The 21,636-nt window shown below is 40.9% G+C and overlaps 1 protein-coding gene across 2 annotated transcripts; it reads right to left on the reverse strand.

Moving 5' to 3' along the window:
- Positions 1 to 1,222: 1,222 nt before the first annotated feature.
- TDRD15 (tudor domain containing 15) lies at positions 1,223 to 16,397 on the reverse strand. Of its 2 annotated transcripts, XM_043542203.1 has the most exons (6): positions 16,208 to 16,397; positions 15,590 to 15,703; positions 13,172 to 13,284; positions 12,136 to 12,226; positions 8,533 to 8,633; positions 1,223 to 7,749 (listed from the first exon to the last, which is right to left on the reverse strand). In XM_043542203.1, the coding sequence occupies exon 6, from the start codon at positions 7,744 to 7,746 to the stop codon at positions 1,348 to 1,350; it is 6,399 nt and encodes a 2,132-aa protein (XP_043398138.1). In that variant the 5' UTR covers positions 7,747 to 7,749; positions 8,533 to 8,633; positions 12,136 to 12,226; positions 13,172 to 13,284; positions 15,590 to 15,703; positions 16,208 to 16,397; the 3' UTR covers positions 1,223 to 1,347. The 2 variants fall into 2 exon arrangements, with proteins under 2 accessions (XP_043398138.1, XP_043398137.1); XM_043542202.1 differs by lacking the exon at positions 15,590 to 15,703 and having other exon boundaries at positions 16,208 to 16,336.
- Between the last annotated feature and the right edge of the window lie 5,239 nt (positions 16,398 to 21,636).

Consider the following 21,636-nt stretch of genomic DNA (forward strand, 5'->3'; position numbering starts at 1 on the left):
CTACACACAAATTAACAATGATGAATTTCAACTTTATGTTTTTGTTTTGATATGAATAGAATACTGTAGTTTAATCTGAGTACTGAAACGGATTTTTGCATTTTAAAAGTATTTTACACCTATTTTGAATAGTTTACCAATGGCAACAAGAGAAGTTAAATTCTAGATGCAATGAGAAGCTTTCATATCCTTTATTTTCCCCAGGTGGCACGACATCATTCAATCCTTCTGTATCTAGAAAATCTATAATTTCAGTATTTATATTATTGGGGGGAAAGTTATGTATATCCCATAATACCCAGTCCATATTTAACATACATTTCTTAAATCTTATGTGTGTATAATACAGTAGCTGCAGTATTTGAAATGTCTATTAAAGATGAAAAACATTTTCCATTCTAATCTACCATTTTCGCACACTCATAACAGTAAGAAGATTTACACTTTTGGCCTAAAGTTCTTCATGCTGGGTCTCTGTCCAAATGTAAATTCTTTAGGAAAGTTTGAGCAAAGTCTCTGAAACCACTCTGGAGTTATGAGGTGTTAAAAAATCTCAAAACAAAGAAAAACAACAACATATTTTTACATAGTTATATTATTGGAAATGTCCATTTGTAAAGAGATTTTAGCATCCTTACATGAGAACTGATATTACAAAACAATCATTTTCTGAAACTGTCCCTTTTCCCCCATGGAAGAAAAAATCTAAACCTTCTAATATCCATTCCAATATATCAAAGATAGCAATAGGGCTAGATTCCATCTGCCCCTGTGTACACGCAGTGTGTAGAGAAGAGGGAGTATGGAATTTTCCACCCCACCCCCACACCCCCAGGCATAAGGGCCAGGCAAAATTCTGGTCCCTACTTTGAGTAGGCAGAACCCCATAGCATGGTGTAAATCCATTCTGCCCCCAACTCAAGCTTCTTCCTAAATGGCACCATCTAGATCTGAAGACCTTATCCCAGGCCAGGAGAAGTCAATGGACGTCTTTCCATTGAATTTAATGTGTTGGTTCAGGCCCATATTTACTGATCCTTTTTCTAGAAATAAGGTGCTAGGCACTAAAATTAGGTTCCTTTCCTTCATTACAAAAATACTTTGGTGTCATGTCTTTTTGTAATAAGCCTTCCTGGATATATAAAAACAGAAATAAAGGCCACAATTTGCATTGGAATCAAAGGGAAGTAAAACCTATTTGAAATCAGAATGAGGCCTAAAAGCTTTATAATGTAAATAAACGTAACTCTTGCAAACATATATTACAGAGCTGAGGTAAAAGTTCAATCTATACTACTCTCCTGAAAAAAGTACTTTTAACACTGAAGCTTACTTACTATTCAAATATTATTTTGATGCCACCTCTTTACTAATCTTCATTTCCCTCATTCTGGTGTTCATGTCAGCAGAGTCACATGTCTCATTCATTGCTTCTGGAGACAGATTTTCAATAAGACTTTCTGTTGAAATGTTGTTACATTTCTTATCATCCAAAAATTGCATAAATAATTTTTTGTCACACTTAAGTTCATCTTTTGCAATATTTTTGCCATTACTATATGAACTTGGTTTCTTCCTGGGTCGTTTTCTAGAATGTGGTTTAATGGTAGATTTAATTCTTGAAAGTGTACCACAGGCATTTCTATGTTGCAGATCTGGTGTTTGCTGCTGTGCATTCTGTTTTTCACCTGGCAAAAAACTGCTTTCAGTATAGCTATGTTTTGGTTCAGAAATCTGCAGAAAATATGATTGTTGTGCTTCACCTTGAAGTTGTGAACATGGTTCAGTTGGTTTTGTATGGTCAATTCCAACAAGGCAGCATGTACTTTTACAGTAGACAGCATGACCGGCTGCAACCAAGGTATCTGCTAGATTACTCTGCTCACAAAAAACATCTACCTCTAGTTTCATTCCAGAACCATAGTGCTTAAATTGGAAAATCAGGCCTTGTTTACATAGCAATTCCTGAAACAAGAGCTTAGCTTCATCACCCCAGTGTTCCCCTTTAGCAGGAATCACACCAGATAAGGAGCAAGAATAAGATAACCGTGGTAAACAAATAAGTTGTTCTGGAACAACTTTCAGTTTATCGATATCTGAGTAGGGAATATATGCAGAAAAGCCATAATCAATAAACATAAGAACAACAGACTGATTTGAAACTTCTGAAACTTCTACCCTGTTCCACTGTGCTTCCAACCCAAACTTGATCAAACAACTTGCACCAGGAGTCACAAGGTCCCGTGGCAAAGTTGGCAAATTGCGTGGAAGGTCAGAAAGTAGCATAAACAAGGTTTTCATAGTGTCAAATAAGTCTTCTAATTGAATGCAGAAGTTTGAAGGATCAGTAACTGTAGTTGCAAATCCAGGGTATTGATTACCACTTTGGAGTAGCGCCCATGTAACTGAATTTATTCTAAAAGAGAGTACAGATGTCTTAGAAGCCACATTATTTGCACTTTCTGTACAATTAGGTTTGCTGATCTTGCCTTGCCCAGAGATCTGATTCAAATATTCCAAAAGTAGAATCCCATCTACTAAAATATCTACTTCCCATATACAAGAAGATTCCAAGTATCTCAAAAACAGAAGCTTTATTTCACGATGTGCAATTTTATTTACCACACAGTCACATGACATTTTACCTGAATTTTCAATCCAAATCCATTTACATGATATGGCTTGTTTAGGAATACACTTGATCTCATTACTGAGTACTTTTGTATTACGCAAGGATACCATTTCATGTCTACCACGATCCATGAAGAAAACTAACATTTTCTCCTTGCTAACAAGCTTTATCACTTCTGATCGGTACCACTTCAAGGTGTTTTTAGATTTTGTCAAGCATTCCAATCCTTCTTGAATATTTTCTACTGCAATCAAACGGTTTCTCTTTGCTTCTTTGGCAACCATTACATTTAAATCCAAAAATGTTCGAACATTTCTCATTAATTTTACATGGAAATTTCCACATTTTGAAGTATGAATTATTTCTGCCATTTCTAGTTGTCCAGGATATAGATCTTGGTCAGATATTTTAGAGAGAATTTCAGAGGTGTTTCTAGTCTCGACAGCCTCATATTTATTATGACCTCTAGAGTTCTTCCTTAGTTCTTCATCTTCAGGATCTGCATTTGTGACTGGAATCTCTTGTTCTGTATTAGTTTCCATATTTAGCATTGGTGTGTTCTGTAATTCTGAGCTGTCATGTCTCTGCATTAACTCATTAACCACAGACTTTCCATCACAAATTATATCTACCTCCCACTGTTGTTCATGTTGTTGCAAAAATACACAAGTGATTTGTTTATTATTTACTTTTCTGGAAAAGTAGAACATAACATTGCTGCTCCAGCTTCCACCGGGAAGAGTACTTTTTACTCTACTAAGGAAACAATGGATACTGAACCTTGGCAAAGTTAAGAACTTTTCTTGAATTTTGTAGATTTTTGATGGACTCACAACTGCTGTATTACCATAGTCAATGAATTCTACCTCATAGGATTTTCCTGAACTAACTGTTTTAATAACTGCTCTATATAAGAAACAATCAATTACATATTCTGCTAAAACAAGATCCCCTGCCACAAGTTCATTCAGGTAATTTTCATGGTCTACATTTATTTTTCCTTCATTTAGTTCTTCTGCAAGTTGAATGATTATGTTTTCATCCTCTGCAAGCTGAATATAGAAACTAGATGGGCTATTTATATTAGAAATGTACCCTGCTAACTGAGAATTCAGCTCAATGTTACGTGGAGGAAGATTGATATATTTGGGTCTATTTACCATACCTTCTTGTTGTCCTGTATAATTTCGTTTCTTGGTGCAAGATTCAGTCATAATATTTGCAGGTATTTCCTGCAAATTGAAAACAGACCAAAGTAGAGATTCAGGAGTAAATATTCCATCTGCATTTTTCTCTTTGTGTTCCAAAGATATATTCACAACATTTTTACAAACTGGCTTTTTATTGCCATGGAATGTTGGTAGTATAAAGGGCATATTGTACAATTTTTGTGGAACAAGCACCGTTTCTTCTTTATCTTCAAAATCCTCTTGAACACCAGTCTGAGAAGATATATCATGTACTTCAGTTTTTATTTCAGTTTTCAAGGCAATTCTCTCCATATTTTTATCTTTTGTTTTATTACCTTCATCAGGTTTTACTTTGTGTACCTCCTTACTATTTTCGACAGACTGCTCTGACCAACTTTTCACATGCTCCAACTCCTCTGTGTATTTTTTCCCATTCTCAGATAATAATTGTAGAATTTTGTTATTTATCTGGATATGTCCATCATACAGCTCCACTCCAATCTGGCCATCTGACTCTCTGGATACTACTACTGCCTTCAATGGCTTACCCATGAAATTCTCCTCAAACCATCTATTGACTTCTACTGGAATTTCTCTCACCCTAAGATCTGACAGATAACATTTAATGGCTTGCATGGGTGTCAATAGTAAATCTGTGGCATGATCTGGAATAGGCATTAGTTTGTCTCTCACTACCATCTGTTTATTCCCAAAGTCCACAAAATAGGCTAATAAATAGGATGATGATCCCACGGATGATGCCAAAGCTCTGTAAAAGAGACCGTCTTCAAAATATTTGGCTATGCATAATCGTGTTTTGCTCGGGTCATATTCTGAACTGTTTGGTATGTTACTAATCTCTGCAATCTTCTTCATTAATTTGTCTACAATTTCAGTGTTACGATTAAGCTGGCAATAAAATTTTGCAGGGCTATATATATGTGTTATATATACCTCCTCTTCACTTCCAATTTTTATATTAAAAGATGAGTAGCAAAAACTATACAGAAAAACTGATGGTTTAAGTGCTTTTGTGAATCCAAAAAATTGGGACTGGCCATGGCCATGCTCTATGAGAAACTGCTGTGCACCAATAAATGGAGTCTGTAAATCAACTAAGTTACACAAGCAATTAGGCCTTACGAAAATTAGAGCATAAATGACACAAGTCAATACCCCACTGTAAGCAGAAACGAAGTTTCCAAAATCCTTACATGCCTCTTTAGTCCAAATGAATGGGTAAAATTGTGGGGGTTCATTTATATTCTTAAGACTACATGTAAAAGCTTGATTTTCCAAAGTTAAAAAATCTGGAAGAATAGCTTGAAGATCCTTAAGTAAAACTCTTTCCTGATTACCATAGTCTACAAATATCACATCAACTTCATTTCTGGATACTTGTTTCAGAAAAGATGCTCTGTACCACTTCCCATCCTTGGAGTGTTTTGCAACACAGGCAATCTGTCCAGTTTTATAGGGATTGCTATGCACTTCATAATAACTCTGAATTTGCTCCATTAAATTCATTAGTTCTGGTAATTTGCTTTGCAACTGACAAAAAAAATGGGATGGAGAAATAATATGAGAACATATGACATCAAGAACTGCTCCTGGTTTAAACATTAACTCTTTATAAGAGCTGATAGGGTCACTTTTCCCAGATATTATACAATGCTTTTTGGAAAGAGTACTTTCCCAACTTGGAAAAGATTCAAGAGACTCTCTTGCCACAGAAAAACTGGTTAATAACTGTTTGTTTTGACAGATATTTCTAGTTGCTGATACTTTACTTTTAGGTATGACATATGTACCTGGTGTATTTACATATTTTTTGTTTTTGTTTTTTGAATTTAGGCATTTAGAATTTTTCACAAAGTTCAAAAGAGAATCCGGTTTCACTTCCCAGTACTCAGCATATCCAGCCTGAACCATAAGCGTGACAACATCCATTTGTTCCAAGCCATTCATAAATTGGGCATTAACAATGTACTTGTCATTTTGCTTTGCAATGACATAAAGCAAGAGCTGTTTGTCAAATACAACCTGTTTAAAGAAATCAGTTTCTTTTTTAACCCATACATCCTCAATGGGAAATGCATGAGCAAGTGCACAATGCATGGCAAGTGCTGGTAATTTACAAAACTCTGGAAGCAAAGTTTTCACATCATGAACAGGTACGGTATCTGTATTTCCAAAATCCAAAAAATAAACATTAATGTTTACACCTTCCACTTCAGTGATAAGTCCCCGATAGTACACCATATCTTTCCTATACCGGGCACAGCAAGGTAACCCAGGCTTTGGGTTTTCAACAATCTTATCATAAACTCCGTATCTATTATACACATCTGCAATATTTTTCATCAAAGTCTGAAACTCATTGTTATAGTCATTAGTTTGAACCCAGAAGTTTGATGGATTCAACACATATTCGACAAAAGCAACCTGAACAGAATCTATTTTCATTTCTACTGTTTTGCAATAGATTGATAAAGAAGGGTCCTTTTCAATTAAGCAGTTTCCCACTTGCTCTGTGTTTCCAATCAAACTCTCAACTGAAACACAGATCTCTTCATAAGCTTTGACGTCTCCAAGTATATTAGTGATATTTGTACTAGAAACTAGGGAACATGCTTGAACTACCTCATTCACCTGTGGTGGATATTTAGCATTAACTTCAGATTCTTCACTATGTAACGTAACATAATACAAACATTCATTGGCATTGAACAAATCAATGCTGGCATACACAGCAGTCTGTCCTAACAAGGCCTGTCTAAATTCTTTCAGTTGAGAATTTCTTTTTACAGCTGCACTCTGATCACTGAAACATGACAGTGCACACTGAAATGAAATCATTGGTAAGGAAGTGAATACTGGTTGAAGTTTCAGAACATGATTGGAAGGCACAGCTTCACTGTTGCCAAAATCCATGAACCAGACCTTTACTTGGTCATCAGAGAGGAGCTGCTGTATCACTCCCCGGTGCCACTGTCCTTTTTGTCTTTTTGCAGCACAGAGAGCTCCAAAACTATCACAAGATGGAACATTTTCCCTACTGACAGTTTCATAATGCAAAGTCATTGTTGTGGTCAAGTCTTCTAGCCCTTTCTGCCATTTTAGCATCTGACAATAAAATTTGCTTGGACTGATTGCAACAGTTATTTTTACCTTCTCTACACTGCCAACAGATAAAGAAGGCAGAAATCTATCCAGAATTGGCTGAAACTCTGGTAGATTTTCTGCATTGCTGAAAGAGGATGACTCTGGCCTTGTGTATTTCTGTTGCAGCAAATCTGGCATTTGTTTGCAAAGGAGCTCTTGGGGTAATTCCTTTACCATTTCTACAATAAGACGAAACGAATCTCCATCAACAAGCTTTCCTAACTGCAGTTCAAGAACATCGCTAGTGACTTTCGGTACTTCCAGGAGAAACAATTGGTATGGTAAAATAGCTTGCACATGACCTTTAATCTGTAATCCTATTAGAGAAGAAAAATAATTTAGAGCTTTTGGACCCCATTTTTTCCCTACTGGAAGTATGTTTGCAAAAACACCACACACCATCTTTGGAGGCAGTTGGAACAATTCACCACATGCAGAAGCAACATTTATTTTGTTAACTATTAGCACTTTCCCAATGTCTATGAGAAACACTTCATAGATTTCTTCTCTTTTTTCCAGCACTCTTCCTCTGTGCCATTCTCCATTTATGTCCTCCACCAAACAAAACTCGCCAATGCCAATACCGTCCTTTACTTTCGATATATGCTGTATTTCCTTTTGCAATATGTGGTAATCAAAGTCGTATTCTGTCTTGTATTTCCCCTGAAATGTCACAAGCACTTCCTTTGGATGGCACTCTATGTGAGTTACCTTCAGATCCACGTCTAAAAATTTTGGTGATGGAGACAAAGAATCCATTGTCTACAAAATAAAAATAAGATCAGTTTTGATAATCATCCGGATTTCAATTCACTTTTTTTACATTAACCATATTTAATTTCTTAAAGCAATTTGTATTCAGTATATCTTTAACAGTACCTTTTGAACAAAATAAATAAAAACATTAAATAAATGTTTACTGATTTTAATTCTAATTTTTCTACTTCTCGAGGTACATTTGGCACAATTCTCCCTCAGATGTTGTCTGCATGTGTTCTTCATAGACAAATAGTGTGTCCTGGGCTTACTATTGTGCTTTCTGACTGGCTTTATCACCTTACATGGAACAATCCAAAGTGATCCTCAAAGAGACAAAAATCCCTCATCTCTATTCATTTTATAATAGACACATCTGCAAAACAAGAACACAGGAGGCTCAGTATTTCTCCACAAAACAAGAAGTGGAAGTGACATTTCTCTGTCATTCATGTTATCTCTACTAATTCTACAACTGGACTGCCTTTCACTCTGCAGATAGTCTGCAGACATTCCAGGGCTTTCACAGCGGGACTCAGGAGCTGAACCCCACACACCTGACAGCTCATCTGAAGGTTTGACTCTGTTGAGAAGACAAATCACAAAGATTCAGTGCTCTGTTTTAACAACTTTTTTGTTATTTACACTGAAGTATGCTCCTCCACTTCTTGCTATTAGTTTTATTTGAGGGATTTTTATTTCCTCAAGACACGCGCATCTCTCTCCCTCAACTCCTTCCTCCTCCTCCTTCAGGAGGATCAATCTGTGGTCCTGTGTAGTAGTGTTTACCTCTTTTGATGGAATTACAACTTTTAGTATAGCTGCAGATGTGTTATTCTTTATAATGTACTTCCCATGTCTTTTTGGAGAAATAACTGGAAGTCACAGTTCTACCAAAGAAAAAAAAGTTTTATGTTAATTATATGCTGAATACCTCTTTTACTGTACTTACTTGTAGCATTCCATAACATAACAGTAGATTTTATTTAAAAAGTAAAAAGTGATGTGAAAATATTTAAACAAAATGCCCTGACCCACATTTAACCAAGTCTCCAAGGTTCAGATTGATTAGAGCTTTATTCAAATTTATTGCAACTGATCTGACTTCACATTCTTTGAATCAATATAATGCCCCTGCAGTTTCACACCACCACCACACATGCTTATATACTAAATATGATAATCCAGTTAATAATTAACAATAGTCAGATTGTCAAACACATTTGCCCACTGTCCTAGAGCAAGCTGGTAGGAATCAATCCCTGTCAAGCAGAGGCTTAGTTTCTCAGAAACTAAGCTTTACATTTTAAAGAAATATGTATTCCTAGCTCTTATGGAGGAAGGAACATAAGAACACAAGAATGCCCATACCAGTGATTTATCTGGTCCAGTATCCTGTCTGCTGACAGTGACCAGGGCCAGATACTTGAGAAGGCACGAACAGAACAGGGCAATTATTGAGTGATCAATCCTCTGTCATCCAGTCCCAGCTTTTGAGGTTTAGGGACACTTGAGCATTGGGTTGCAACCCAGACCATCCTGACTGAAGCCATTAATGGACTTATCTTCCACGAATTTATCTAATTCTTTTTTGAACCCAGTTATACTTTTCTGGCTTTCACACCATCCCCTGGCAATGAGTTCCACAGGTGGACTGTGAACTGTGTATACCATAGTTCACTGGATCATCCTTGTCCACATACTTGCTGACCCCCTCAAAAAATTTCAAAAGATTGGTGAAGCATGAGTTCCTTTTACAAAAGCTATATTGACTCTTTCCCAACATATCATGTTCATCTATATGTCTGGTAATTCTATTCTTTACTGTAGTTTCAGCTAATTTGTCTGGTACTAAATTTAGGCTTATTGGCCTGTAATTAACAGGATCACTTGTGGAAGCTTTTTTTTTTTTAAAAAAAAAATCAACATTACATTAGCTATTTTCCAGCCATCTAGTAGAAAGACTGATTTAAGTGATAGGTTATATGTCAGTTAGTAGTTCTGCAATTTCACATCTGAGTTACTTCAGACCTCTTGGGAGAATAGCATCTGGTCCAGGTGACTTATTACTGCTTAATGTATCTATTTGTTCCAAAATCTCTTCTAGTCAATACCTCAATATGGGACAGTTCCTCAGATTTATCACCTAAAAAGAATGGCTCTGGTGTGGGAATCTCTCTCACATCCTCTACAGTGAAGATTAATACAAAGAATTCATTTACCTTCTGTGCAAATAGGCTTGTCTTCCTTGAGTGCTACTTTAGCACCCTGATTGCCCAGTGGCCCTATTGTTTGTTTGGCAGGCTTCCTGCTTCCAAAGTACTTTAAAAAATTTGCTGTTAGTTTGTGCACCTTTTGGCCTGCCTAACTGCATTTTTACACTTGACTTGCCAGAGTGTTCCTTTCTATTTTCCTCAGTAGGATTTGACTTCCAATGGTAAAGGATATCTTTTTGTCTCTAAACGGCTCTTTTACTCTGTTGTTTAGCTATGGTGGCATTATTTTGGTCCTCTTACTGTGTTTTTTATTAATTAATTATTATTTGGGGTATATAATTAGTTTGAGTCTCTATTATGGTGGGTTTTATTAAAGTTTCCATGCCGCTTGCAAGCATGTAATTCTGATGACTGTTCCTTTTAATTTCCATTTAACTAGCTTCCTCGATTTTGTGTAGTTCTCCCTTTTGAAGTTAAATGCTACTGTGATGGGTTTCTTTGTTATTTTTCTCCCTGCAAGTATGTTAAATATAATTACATTATAGTCACTATTACTGAGCAGTTCAGTTACATTCACCTCCTGGACCAGATCCTGTGCTCCACTTAGAACTAAATGAAGAACTGCCTCTCCATTTGTGGGTTCCAGGATTAACTGCTCTCAGAAGCAGTCATTAATGGTGTCTAGATTTCATCTCTGCATTCCTTCCTGAATAACCTTGTGAATGTCAACTATTGCAGTTGTGTCTTCCTCAATCAGCAAACGGCCTACAACACAAAGGTCTGGACATGCGTCTATTCAACTTAATAGGACATTAATTGGCTAGTTATCCAGTTAGTAGTCACTTTTCCAACTTATTGAAATATTAATAAAGGACCCAATTCTGCAAAGTTCTGTATGATCTCATCTTTCACTGACATCAACAGCTGAAAAAGTTACAGAACAGGCTGGAGGAAAATAGAGAAGAGCTTGGATGTAGATATGGCTTCTTTTTCTCCCTTCTCCCCTCCCCCCCCCTTACTTTTTGGGAACAAAGTCCATTCTCGCATTCCCTTTTGCACTATCAAATTACCTCTGCAGGAGAATCTTATAAAGGATGACAACCTGTACTACTACCTATACAGGTTATTATCCTTATTGACATTGTGAGAGTTGACTGCTGCAAGGAATAGAAATATTCAGGAACAAGGTGGGAAGTATGAGAAATAAGCGACAGAAGGGTTCAGTGAAAGAGAGGAAAAAAAAGAAGCCAGATGAGGAAAGATGCAGGGACAAGACAAACAGAGCAGAAGACGTAACAAAAGGTTGAGTTGGCTGTCTCCATGGTCCAGAAACAGCATAAAGAATACAAGAGAGAACTCAGCCCCTGAGGGCAGCAGGGTGGACGAGTATGGAGGCAACGCACTCAGTCTCCAGAGGGAGGAAGCAAAGTATTTTGTGTGGCAACCCTTTCTTGCCAACTGAAATATCAGAATATATGGACTCTAGAGCACAGGTTCCAAACTTTTTTTTTTTTTTTTTTGCTGTGCACCCATTTCTGAAAAACAATATTTCCACAGAACCTGGCGTCCAAGAGTACATCCCAACTAGGATGCCCCACTGTTCAGCCTGTGAACATCCCGACTGTGATATGGGCAGATGACCCCAGCAGAACACAACAGCTCGGCTGCACCTCTTTCCTCATATCCCTGACTCTGGGACCTCCCGCTTCCATCACTCACAGGCCACAGGCTCCTCCAACCTGGGCGTGATCCACAGCATGCAGGCAAAAGAGCTTGAACGGGCAGAAAGGAACTACCTCCCACAAGGGTGCATGGATATCAGCCTCTGGAGATGCAAGCAAGCTGGAATGCCTCTTCCCCCATCTCCCACCTCCTGCAAAGGAAGAGGCCACACCTTCTCCCTCCTCCTTGTTCTTCCAGCCTGACAACTGGAGCAGGAGATTCAGCTAATGAGAGAGAATTCTTATTCCTCTCTTTGATTACCTCACCATGTCACAGCAGGAACATCCCACAGTTTGTAAACCAATGCTCTAGAAGTCATGCATAGCCATGCTAAGTTTGAAGAGGTATTGCCATGCTGTTACCTCCAATGCTGGCAAAACTAAAAATAGACTAATAAAACAAAAGCCTTTTCACTCCTTATAAAAAACAATAATTTTGTGTACTCTTAACTCACCAGTACATGCACTCTGGCCTACATTTATAGATCACCCAAAATGCGCATGTAGAAGCCCCTCTCCTATGCACTTCAGTAACTCCACAGCTGTCTGCAAGGGATGAGACAAGCGTTAGGGTGAAAGCTGCATAAAACTAAGGAGCAACTGAAATCCAGGGACAGAATGAAAACTGTTATGCCATTTTCCAGTCCCTTCTGCCACAACAATGACAACTTTATACCAGAACTCTTACTCCTGGGGTAATTCTGCACCAAAAAAATAAAAATATTGTGCACAATATTTTAAAATTCTGCAAAATTCTGCGTACTTTATTTGTCAAAATTACTTAATAGAATCATGACAGTTTCAATTATTTCAATTTATTTCAAAATACTTGTGAGCAAGTATATCTCTAGCAATACAAACAAAAAAGATTCAGAAAATGTTTTTTGACAAATAGATTCCTTGCTAGGCGTATTAATACTTTGAGTAATAATTCATTTAAAACACAACACAAAAACTTACTTCCCACATCCTCCCAAATCAGTGCAAAGACTTGGGGTAGTCAGGGGTAACAGAGGAGCTGAGAGAGGGGGGCGTAATTGCTGGGAAGAAGCCTGGGAGTGAACCTGAAGGGTTGCTGAGTGTGGGTGGGAGAAGTATGGAACAGGTTTTTTTCGGGGGCAACTGTTAGGTAGTTGGGGAGCCGCTCCCACGCAGACCAGGCTGACCCATAGCCTCTCCCATTCAGCCAGGCACATATTCCCCTGTCTCCATATGTCCCTGCACTCCCCTTTTCCCTGAGGCCTTGCATCCCCAATCAGCCACCCCTTCTCCCCCGTCTCCAAATGTCCCTGCACCCCCACTCAGCCAACCTTCCACCCCCCCATCCCCATGTGGCCCTGCACCTCCATTTCCATTTAGCCCCTGGCCCTAGCTAGCCACTAGCTCCTGTGCCCTCACCCCAGTCTGTCCCCCCACTAGCCCTTCTGAACTCCAGCCTAAGTGCCCTGTTCTGTCCATGTCCTCCCCCCACCCCATCCCGGTTCTCCTTACCTAGCCCCGCAGGCAGGGTGCTGTGAGGAACAAAGCCTTTCCTCCTCCCTATCCGCAACTGGTTGCTCCATCCAGTGAGCAGGCTGCCCTCTGATGTGGTGCCACAGTAGCTCCTGGTGGGCAAAAGATGTAATTACAGCACATGGAAGAATTATTTTCTGCAGAGAAAAAAAATCTGTGGGGGCCATGATTAACTCTATATTAACTGTATTTCAGTTTTTTTTAACATGATCAATACACAAAGAAAGCCTAACGAATTTAGTAATACCTCATAATCAAGTATATACTAGAGATGTAAAATAGTAAATGGTAAACTGGTGAAGCGGTAACCCTTAGTCTTACCGGTTAACCCAACATAACCGTTAATCCCCAGCCCCGAGCTGGTAGGAGCAGCCCCAGCCCTGCCGGACAATCCCGGCCAGAGCAGCAGCTGCCCCAGGCCACGCAGACCAACCTAAGCAGCAGCCGCCCCGGGGCGCGCCGGCGGACCTCAGCAGCAGCCCCAGCCCCACGCCCACCGGCCAGAACAACCCCAGCCTCAGCACCTCTCCCTTTCATCAGCTAAACAATATAACTTTAATTAACTGGTTAACTTTTTCAACAATGTTTACATCCCTAGTATCTACTATGTTAAAAGAGAGAAATGTCTTTATTTCTGTTAGTATATTGGCTTGTTTGTCAGCCTGAGGCAGAATTTTGAGTTTGACTTTTTGATACTCTTATATCTTATACTAATATGTGTAAATAAAGGACAAAGACACTATATGTCATGTCTGCCCACAAGCAGATGGGTTGAAAAGAGATGGAACTAAAGTGTTACAGGCTGTGGTGGGAGTGTACTCTATGAGCATACAATGGAAGGTTGCCTGACTCTTTCCTCAAGCTAAGGTCAAGCAACCAGTTAGGAGGGGTAAAGGGGGTTGTGGGGGGAGGCATAAGAAACACTAAAAGCCAAAGAAAGGCCTGGCCTTGACCACAGCACAACCTCACTCCTTACCCTTCGCATGGGATATAAAAGAGGTGGGACGAAGACCCCATACCCATACCCCCCAAAATGGCACATGACCATAAATTGTAAGGGGTGGGACTGAAGGTATATTTGGGCCTGCTAAGAAAGAGGAGATGGAAATGGGGACACAGGCAAGGCTCTGCGCAGTCAGAGCTGGAAGGGGGACATGGGGTAAATGTTCTGAGGCGTCAAGAGCTGGGAACGGAACACTGGGAAACAGACTCTGCCGGCATTTAAAGTTATGGATATGCTTGCTGGAAACTAACCCCAATAAACATTGTATTGCCTGCACTTCAGACTTCTGATCTTCTGCTTTCTGTCTGCATGACAAGAACGAGGGGAGACAGTGTAAAGGGAGGGCCCTCTAACAACATCTCTGGGCGTATGATAAATGGATTATCATGTTTATTACAGTGGTGCAAAGAGTCAACCAGAAACAGAGCCCCATTGTGTACATAGCAAGACACATTCCCTACAAAAAGACACTTACAATCTAAATACACAAGCCAGACAAAATGAACCATGTAATATCAGTAGGGCCCTACCAAATTCACAGCCATGAAAAACACGTCACAGGGCGTGAAATCTGGTCTCCCCAGGTGAAATCTGATCTTTAGTTTTCTTTTACTCTATACTATTCAGATTTCATGGGAGAGACCAGTGTTCCTCAAACTGGGAATCCTGACCCAAAAAGGGGGGGGGGGGTCCACAAGGTTATTTTAGGGGGTGTCACAGTATTGCCACCCTTACTTCTGAACTGCCATCAGAGCTGGGTGGGTGGATAGTGGCAGCTGCTGACCAAGGGCCCAGCTCTGCAGGCAGCAGCACAGATGGAAGGGTGGGAATACCATACCATTTCATCCTTTCCTCTGTGCTGTTGCTGGTGGCCACTCTGCCTTCAGACCTGAGCTCCTGGCGTGCAGCTGCTGCTCTCCGGCCACCCAGCTCTGAAGACAGCGCAGAAGTAAGGGAAGCAGTACTGAAACTCCCCTACAATAACCTTGCCAAAAAAAAGCCCCCCCCACATGCTTTTTTGAGTCAGGATCCCTATAGTTACAACACTGAAATTTCAGATTTAAATATCTGAAATCATGAAATTTACGATTTTTTAAAATCATATGCCTATGAAATTGACCAAAATGGACCATGAATTTGGTAGGACCCTAGATATCAGGAATTATCTTTCTCTCTCATATTGTGGGAAAAATTAACTATCACAGCCTTTCTTTTGGTTACTTAAATTATTACCGCAGGGAACATATTCATTTCCTGAAATGACAAACTACTTGTCACATTTAAAGCTTTCTTGTTTAATGTTTGGCCTGATTCAAGATCACTAGCAACATTCTTTCACTAACTGAAAGAAACCTTTGAAAAACGAAAGAGTTGCCTAAACAAGACTCTCTTACTCTAGAAACAGGTCTAATCTGATGACAGGAACAAACAGAACTTCAGTTACAGGCAACAAAACAACGCCTCGGTGTTAAGAAGTGTCTCCCGCTTGATCCAAACGCAGAAAAGGCCTTAGGAGGGAAAAAAATGGTTTTAACCAGTCTCCAAGGCCGTGCGTGGGTTATAATGACAGCACCACCCAGGTTATTAGACTCACAGCACAGCCAGGGGACCCGTGACCTATCCGGGTACTAACCGCACCCCCGGCCCCGGCCCAAAGCCAGGCGTCCAAACACCCATCTGCCCTTTGTGACGGTGGGAGAAAATTCGCCCATCAACACTTTTAAAGCATCGTGCCTGCAACTTTCCTGGCCGCGGACCAGCTCGGCCTACTCGGAACGGAAGGCGGGGGCAGGCAGCACGCGCGCCGGGCGGTTAACGGGGCTTTCGCTGGACGGGGCAGCGCGAGGCGCCGCAACGGTTCTGCCCGCCGAGCCGCGCGCTAGCCCTGGGCTTCGCCGGGGGCAGGTGCCTCAGCGGGGCTGGAGCTAACGAGGCTGCGGGCGGACCCGGGCTGGGGCTGCGGAAGGGATGCGGCGGCCACAAGAAGGACGCCCGGGCGGCTGCTCCCTTACCCGCGGTCGGACGGGCTCTGACGCCTGCTCTAGGCGCCGGGGCCGCAGCGAGAGACCGGTCTGCGGGCGCCACCCAAAGCTGGCAAAATGGCGGCGCGACTGCCGAACGCCGCTGTGCCGGGCGCATGCGCCGTGGGCCGCGCTGACGCCAGCGTGGGGCGGCTGAGGCGGAGCGGGGTGTGAGGCGGGAGCGGGCGCCTGAAGGTTCCTCTGGCTCTAGCTGCGGTGGGGGTGGGCTGATGCTGGGCTAGGGACTCCCTGAGCCTCCCACCCTATTCACTCACAGGGGTCTTCAACATGGGGCTGGGCCTGGCTGGCTGGTGGGGCTCCCCCAGAACCCCAGGCTTGCTTCCCCAGGCCCGTCTCCAGAGTGGGATCAGGCCAATATCCAGCACCTCTGAAAACCCACCTGGAAATCCACCCTGCTTCTGCAAGCCCATCCGGGTGTGGGCCATGACTGTGCCCATCCGGCACTCCACAAGCTGCCCCCTTGGGTTCCCATTGGCAGCCTCTTCCTCCTCCCAATAATGAGCAACATCCAAGTCCATCCAAAACATAAGCACTCTCAGCATCTGATGAGGTGGCCACACCAAGGGAATAGCGTGTTAGCCCACAAAGTCCTTGAAGTGCTATTGGATGCTAAGAACAGTTGTTGGAATGAGTTAATCCGGGGATCGTAGTCTCCAAGCATGTGGCCCTCACCTTTGCCAGAATTTGGTCTGTGACTGCTAATCGGGGATCTTGGTGGACCGTGGATAATAAGAGTTAGCCCTGGCAAGCTTGGGAGAAATTAAAGCTTTCTGTGCAAGAAATGGAAATATTCCTATTTGGAAAGCATTGCTAATACAAGCTTGGGAGAGAGATGGGACTATTTGGTCTTGATACTATATGTTTTGTACAAATCAGAGGAAAGATCATGCCAACCTGGAGTTAGTTCTCTTTAAAACTCCTGGCCTTTAGGCTATTGTAGTTAAAACATCCATAATAACAAAGTTCAAATATTTTGTAGCAATAGTTTCATTTCTTAAAATAGATATTTCTAAATGCCCATCACTGAGCTGCCTAAAAGGATAGAAATGTATGTTTCTGGCATTACTTCATAGTATGACAGTTATTAAATTTGCCTCATTATATGACCATTAATAAACTTGCTCCCTTTCCATATTTTTCCTGTTTTTGCAGGAAAGACAATCCATCATATCTGAACACTTTGAACATGTCTCCTATGCAGCTTTGTTAGTAGTACATGGTGCATTAATGTCCAGGAAGGAGATGTTTACATTTAATCTTTCAGGATAGAGAAGCTCACTAACTCTTGGCTGGACACCAAATTCTAGCCCTCATTTACTTCTAAGTGCTGTACCAACCTGGAAATAGGTCTATGCCTTTGGATTACCATGGAGATGTCAATGATTTAGGTGTGTGAAGTCATGCCACTTTCCAAGAAGCTACTGTAGCAGCATCCCTGATGGGGTCTGTGGTTGCTTGTTTAAGCAGCTTAAAAGGGCTGAAGTATTTCTAAATGTCTGTATGAGTGAATGGTAATAGAAGCTGTAAAATATGTACCAAGGTCTGATGCAAATGAATAATAGCATTTCCAAATAAAACTAAAACATCTGGGATAGTTTTGCCAAAAGGACTTAGGCACCTAACTGCCACTTTAGGTGCCTAAATCCCAGAATCAGTCCCTTCTGAAATTCAGCTCCCCCTTCCCCCCCATTCAGCCACCTAACCCGGCAGGCAGCTAAACTCACTCATTGCCTACATTTTTGTAATAAAATTCCCTGTGCAACTGTATTTCAACCACACACCAGGTGACCGGATGCTTAAGCCTCAGCGTGATTCATGCACTGGGGAGAGATAAGCATTCCTCCACCTAACTGACCCATGGGCACCGAGCCAGTAAGTGTGCTCAGATCTTGCCTACTGGATAGGGCCTCTATATGTAAGCTTGCACAAAACAACTGGGGGTGGCCTCTCTCATAGCTTTTTAGTCCAGTAGTTAGGGTTCTCATCTAGGATGGGGAAGACCCCAGTTCAAATCCCTTTTCCAGTTGAGGGAGACAAAGGATTTTATCTGGGCCTTGTAACTTTTCAGATTAGTGTCCTAACCACAGGGTCATAGGATACCCTAATGTGGAAGGGCTTCCTCAGTCTCTGCTGTTGAATCTGTTCCACTGTAGAAGGTTTTGTTTTTTTGTTTTTTTGAAAGCAGATGGACCAGGAGACTGGCTACTGAGTCTTCTACCGCTACCACCACCACCACCCCCTGTTAAGTGAATGTTCTAACCACCAATCTACAGAGCCATTCTCATGTGGGGTTATCTCTCTCTCCCTCTCTGGCCTCATGATTCTATAGTTATTTAGCCACAGTGGAACAGCTTCAATAGGCAAGAATGAGGGAGTCTCACATCATAATATGCCATAGGCCAGTGGTTAGGGCTTGCACCTGAGCAGTAGGTCCCTATTCAAGTCACCTTTCCCCACATGAAGGGAGAACTTCCCCTCTTCCACATCCCATCTGAATACCCTACACTAACCACTGGATTAAGAGTTATAAGGGAAGGCCTCCTCTCCTGGCTTCTTGCTAAAACGGCATAGGCACTTAATGCCACGGCAGTGTTTTCAGAGGGAACCCCCTCCTTGCACCCAGGACTTAGTCACCTATGTCTAAGGGATGGGGTTTAGCACACACACTCTGTGGCTTGGCATCTCCCACTGCCTGGCTTAGGTGAGGAGCTGCCTAGGATGCTGACTTTTGTGAATCCTATTCTGAGGCACTTATCTCTTTCCATTCGTTGTATAGGGAGCCTAGGCACTGAACTCAGGCTTTGTGAATCCCATGGTTTTCTGAGTGCCTACAAATTTGACGTGGCAATATTCAGCATCACCACACGTAAAGTTTCTCTGTGAATCTAGCCCATGGTGAATGACTCAGATTTGTTATTCTTTGTAATAATCTTCCATAGATAAGAGAACAAATGCTGCTGTGTATAAGAAATGGGGGAAATAAAAATAATTTCTTATTCAAGACCTTGAATGGGAAAAAAAAACCATTTAACTATAGCTCCAGATGTGGAGCTAACTGTTGGGTGAAGACTATTTTCTTTTGTAGTGCATCTGTGCACTATATTCAAACCTTTACACAAAAGGATTTCATACATCACAAACTCTGGTAGAAGTTCTGCTGTCTCTGTAATACGCAGAGATTTGGAAGAGAAAAAAGTACAAAACAACCAAACCAAAATTAGGCTAGTGCAGAAACAACGAGAAGTCCTTGTGGCACCCACTGTTTTAGCCCACAAAAGCTTATGCCCAAATAAATTTGTTAGTCTCTAAATTGCCACAAGGACTCCTCGCTTATGTCCAGATAAATTTGTTAGTCTCTAAATTGCCACAAGGACTCCTCATTGTTTTTGCTGATACAGACTAACATGGCTACCCCTCTGAAGCTAGTGCAGAGGTGCTGGAAAAATTGTGTAGTGGGGGTGCTGAGAGCAATTGAATCAAACCTTAAACCCTCTATATAATGGAAATCACTTCAAGCCAGGGGGTGCTACCGCACCCCCGCCCCCCTAGCTCTAGCACCTATGGGCTAGTGTACTTTTTCCCACTCTTTCTTTGAAAGGACCTCATCTAATCCACAGCAACCACTGTGTGGTCTGGATAACTGAGCAGCAGCCACTAGGTGGCAGAAACAACCAAAGGTGGCCCATAGTGAAATACTTGACAATATACCAGTATTGCTTCAACAGTTTGACCTATGAAACATTTAAATGAGCCTGTCCTATCCTGAAATACAAGTGTATATATGTATGGGGGAACTTTGAAGATCACATTTGCACTATTAGAAATGTTTTCAGATATTGCTATAATTTGTATTAACATTGAAGCATCTTGATTTATGTACATAATGCAGTTCCCTTTGAAAATATTTTATTATATAATACATTACTCTTGTAGTCACTGTATTTTTGCAAATTATCTTTATATCTTCAGTACCCTTTTATTACACAGTTATAAACTCAGCAGTTTATACATCAAAGAGCAGTCAGTGGAAGCCATAACTATGAAATCATGACAGAAGAAGCCAGTATCTTCTACTACTACTTAAAATATATATAGCACTTTACAAGCAATTAATGGCTCCTCATAACACCCCAAGCAGGTAAGAAAGTAAAATCCCCATTTTTAGCAGAGAACGGAGTTAAGTGGCTTGTCCCTGGCCACAGTGGACTAACTGGGAGGAATTCTCATAAGAGGGATTGTTATTCACTTTATTCTGTTTTACCCTTAGGGCTTGTTTACATACAGAAGCTGTGTTGCTTTAACTATATTGGTATAGTTAAAGCAGTACAACCTCCTCCCTCAATGTGTGTGCAGTTATATTGGTATAAAGGTGCTTTATACTGGTATAGCTATTCCCATATGAGAAGGAGAATAACTATACCTGTATAAGTATCAGGGGGTAGCCATGTTAGTCTGTATCCACAAAAACAACAAGGAGTCCCGTGGCACCTTAAAGACTAACAGATTTATTTGGGCATAAGCTTTCGTGGGCTAGAACCCACTTCATCGGATGCATGGAGTGAAAATTACAGATGCAGGTATTATTATACTGACACATGAATGGTAACATACAAAAGCCAGTAGGAGAACACTTCAATCTTCCTGGACATTCTATAACAGATTTAAAAGTAGCTACACTTGAACAAAAAAACTTCAGAAACAGACTTCAAAGCGAAATAGCAGAACTAAAATTCATTTGCAAATTTTTCACCATTAATTTGGGCCTGAATAGGGACTGGGAGTGGCTGGCTCATTATAAAAGCAGCTTTGCCTCTCCTGGAATTGGCACCTCCTCATCTATTATTGGAGTGGACTACATCCACCCTGATTGAATTGGCCCTGTCAACACTGGTTCTTCACTTGTGAGGTAAATCCCTTCTCTTCATGTGTCAGTATATAATGCCTGCATCTGTAATTTTCACTCCATGCATCTGATGAAGTGGGTTCTAGCCCACGAAAGCTTAAGCTCAAATAAATCTGTTAGTCTTTAAAGTGCCACCAGACTCCTTGTTATACCTGTATAAGTCACCTCGGTACCAGTATAACTCCATCTACAGTAGGACTTTTACCATTAAAACTATTTTAGTTTAAAAAATCACAGCCCGAACCCAAACAGTGACACTGGCAAAACTTATAAGTATACACAAACCTAAGATTTTTGAAGGGAAAATCAGGGAGTGCATGTGCAGTGTAACTTGTCATTTTAAAGGTTAAGTGATATGTCAGATGCATGGTAGAGCAATTTAGTGCATGCATTGATGGTGGGTGATCTAACCAAATTGTAAGTCATGGAATCATATAAACTAAGAGGTGGGAAAAGACCTATTAAATCATCTAGACTGGTGAGGAGACAGACTATA

Source organism: Chelonia mydas, chromosome 3 (assembly GCF_015237465.2).
Source record: "Chelonia mydas isolate rCheMyd1 chromosome 3, rCheMyd1.pri.v2, whole genome shotgun sequence".
Classification (NCBI taxonomy): domain Eukaryota; kingdom Metazoa; phylum Chordata; order Testudines; family Cheloniidae; genus Chelonia; species Chelonia mydas.

Bases quoted from the DNA above. Each gene is read 5' to 3' on its own strand.
- TDRD15 (XM_043542203.1), bottom strand. From the start codon at position 7,746: ATGGATTCTTTGTCTCCATCACCAAAATTTTTAGACGTGGATCTGAAG.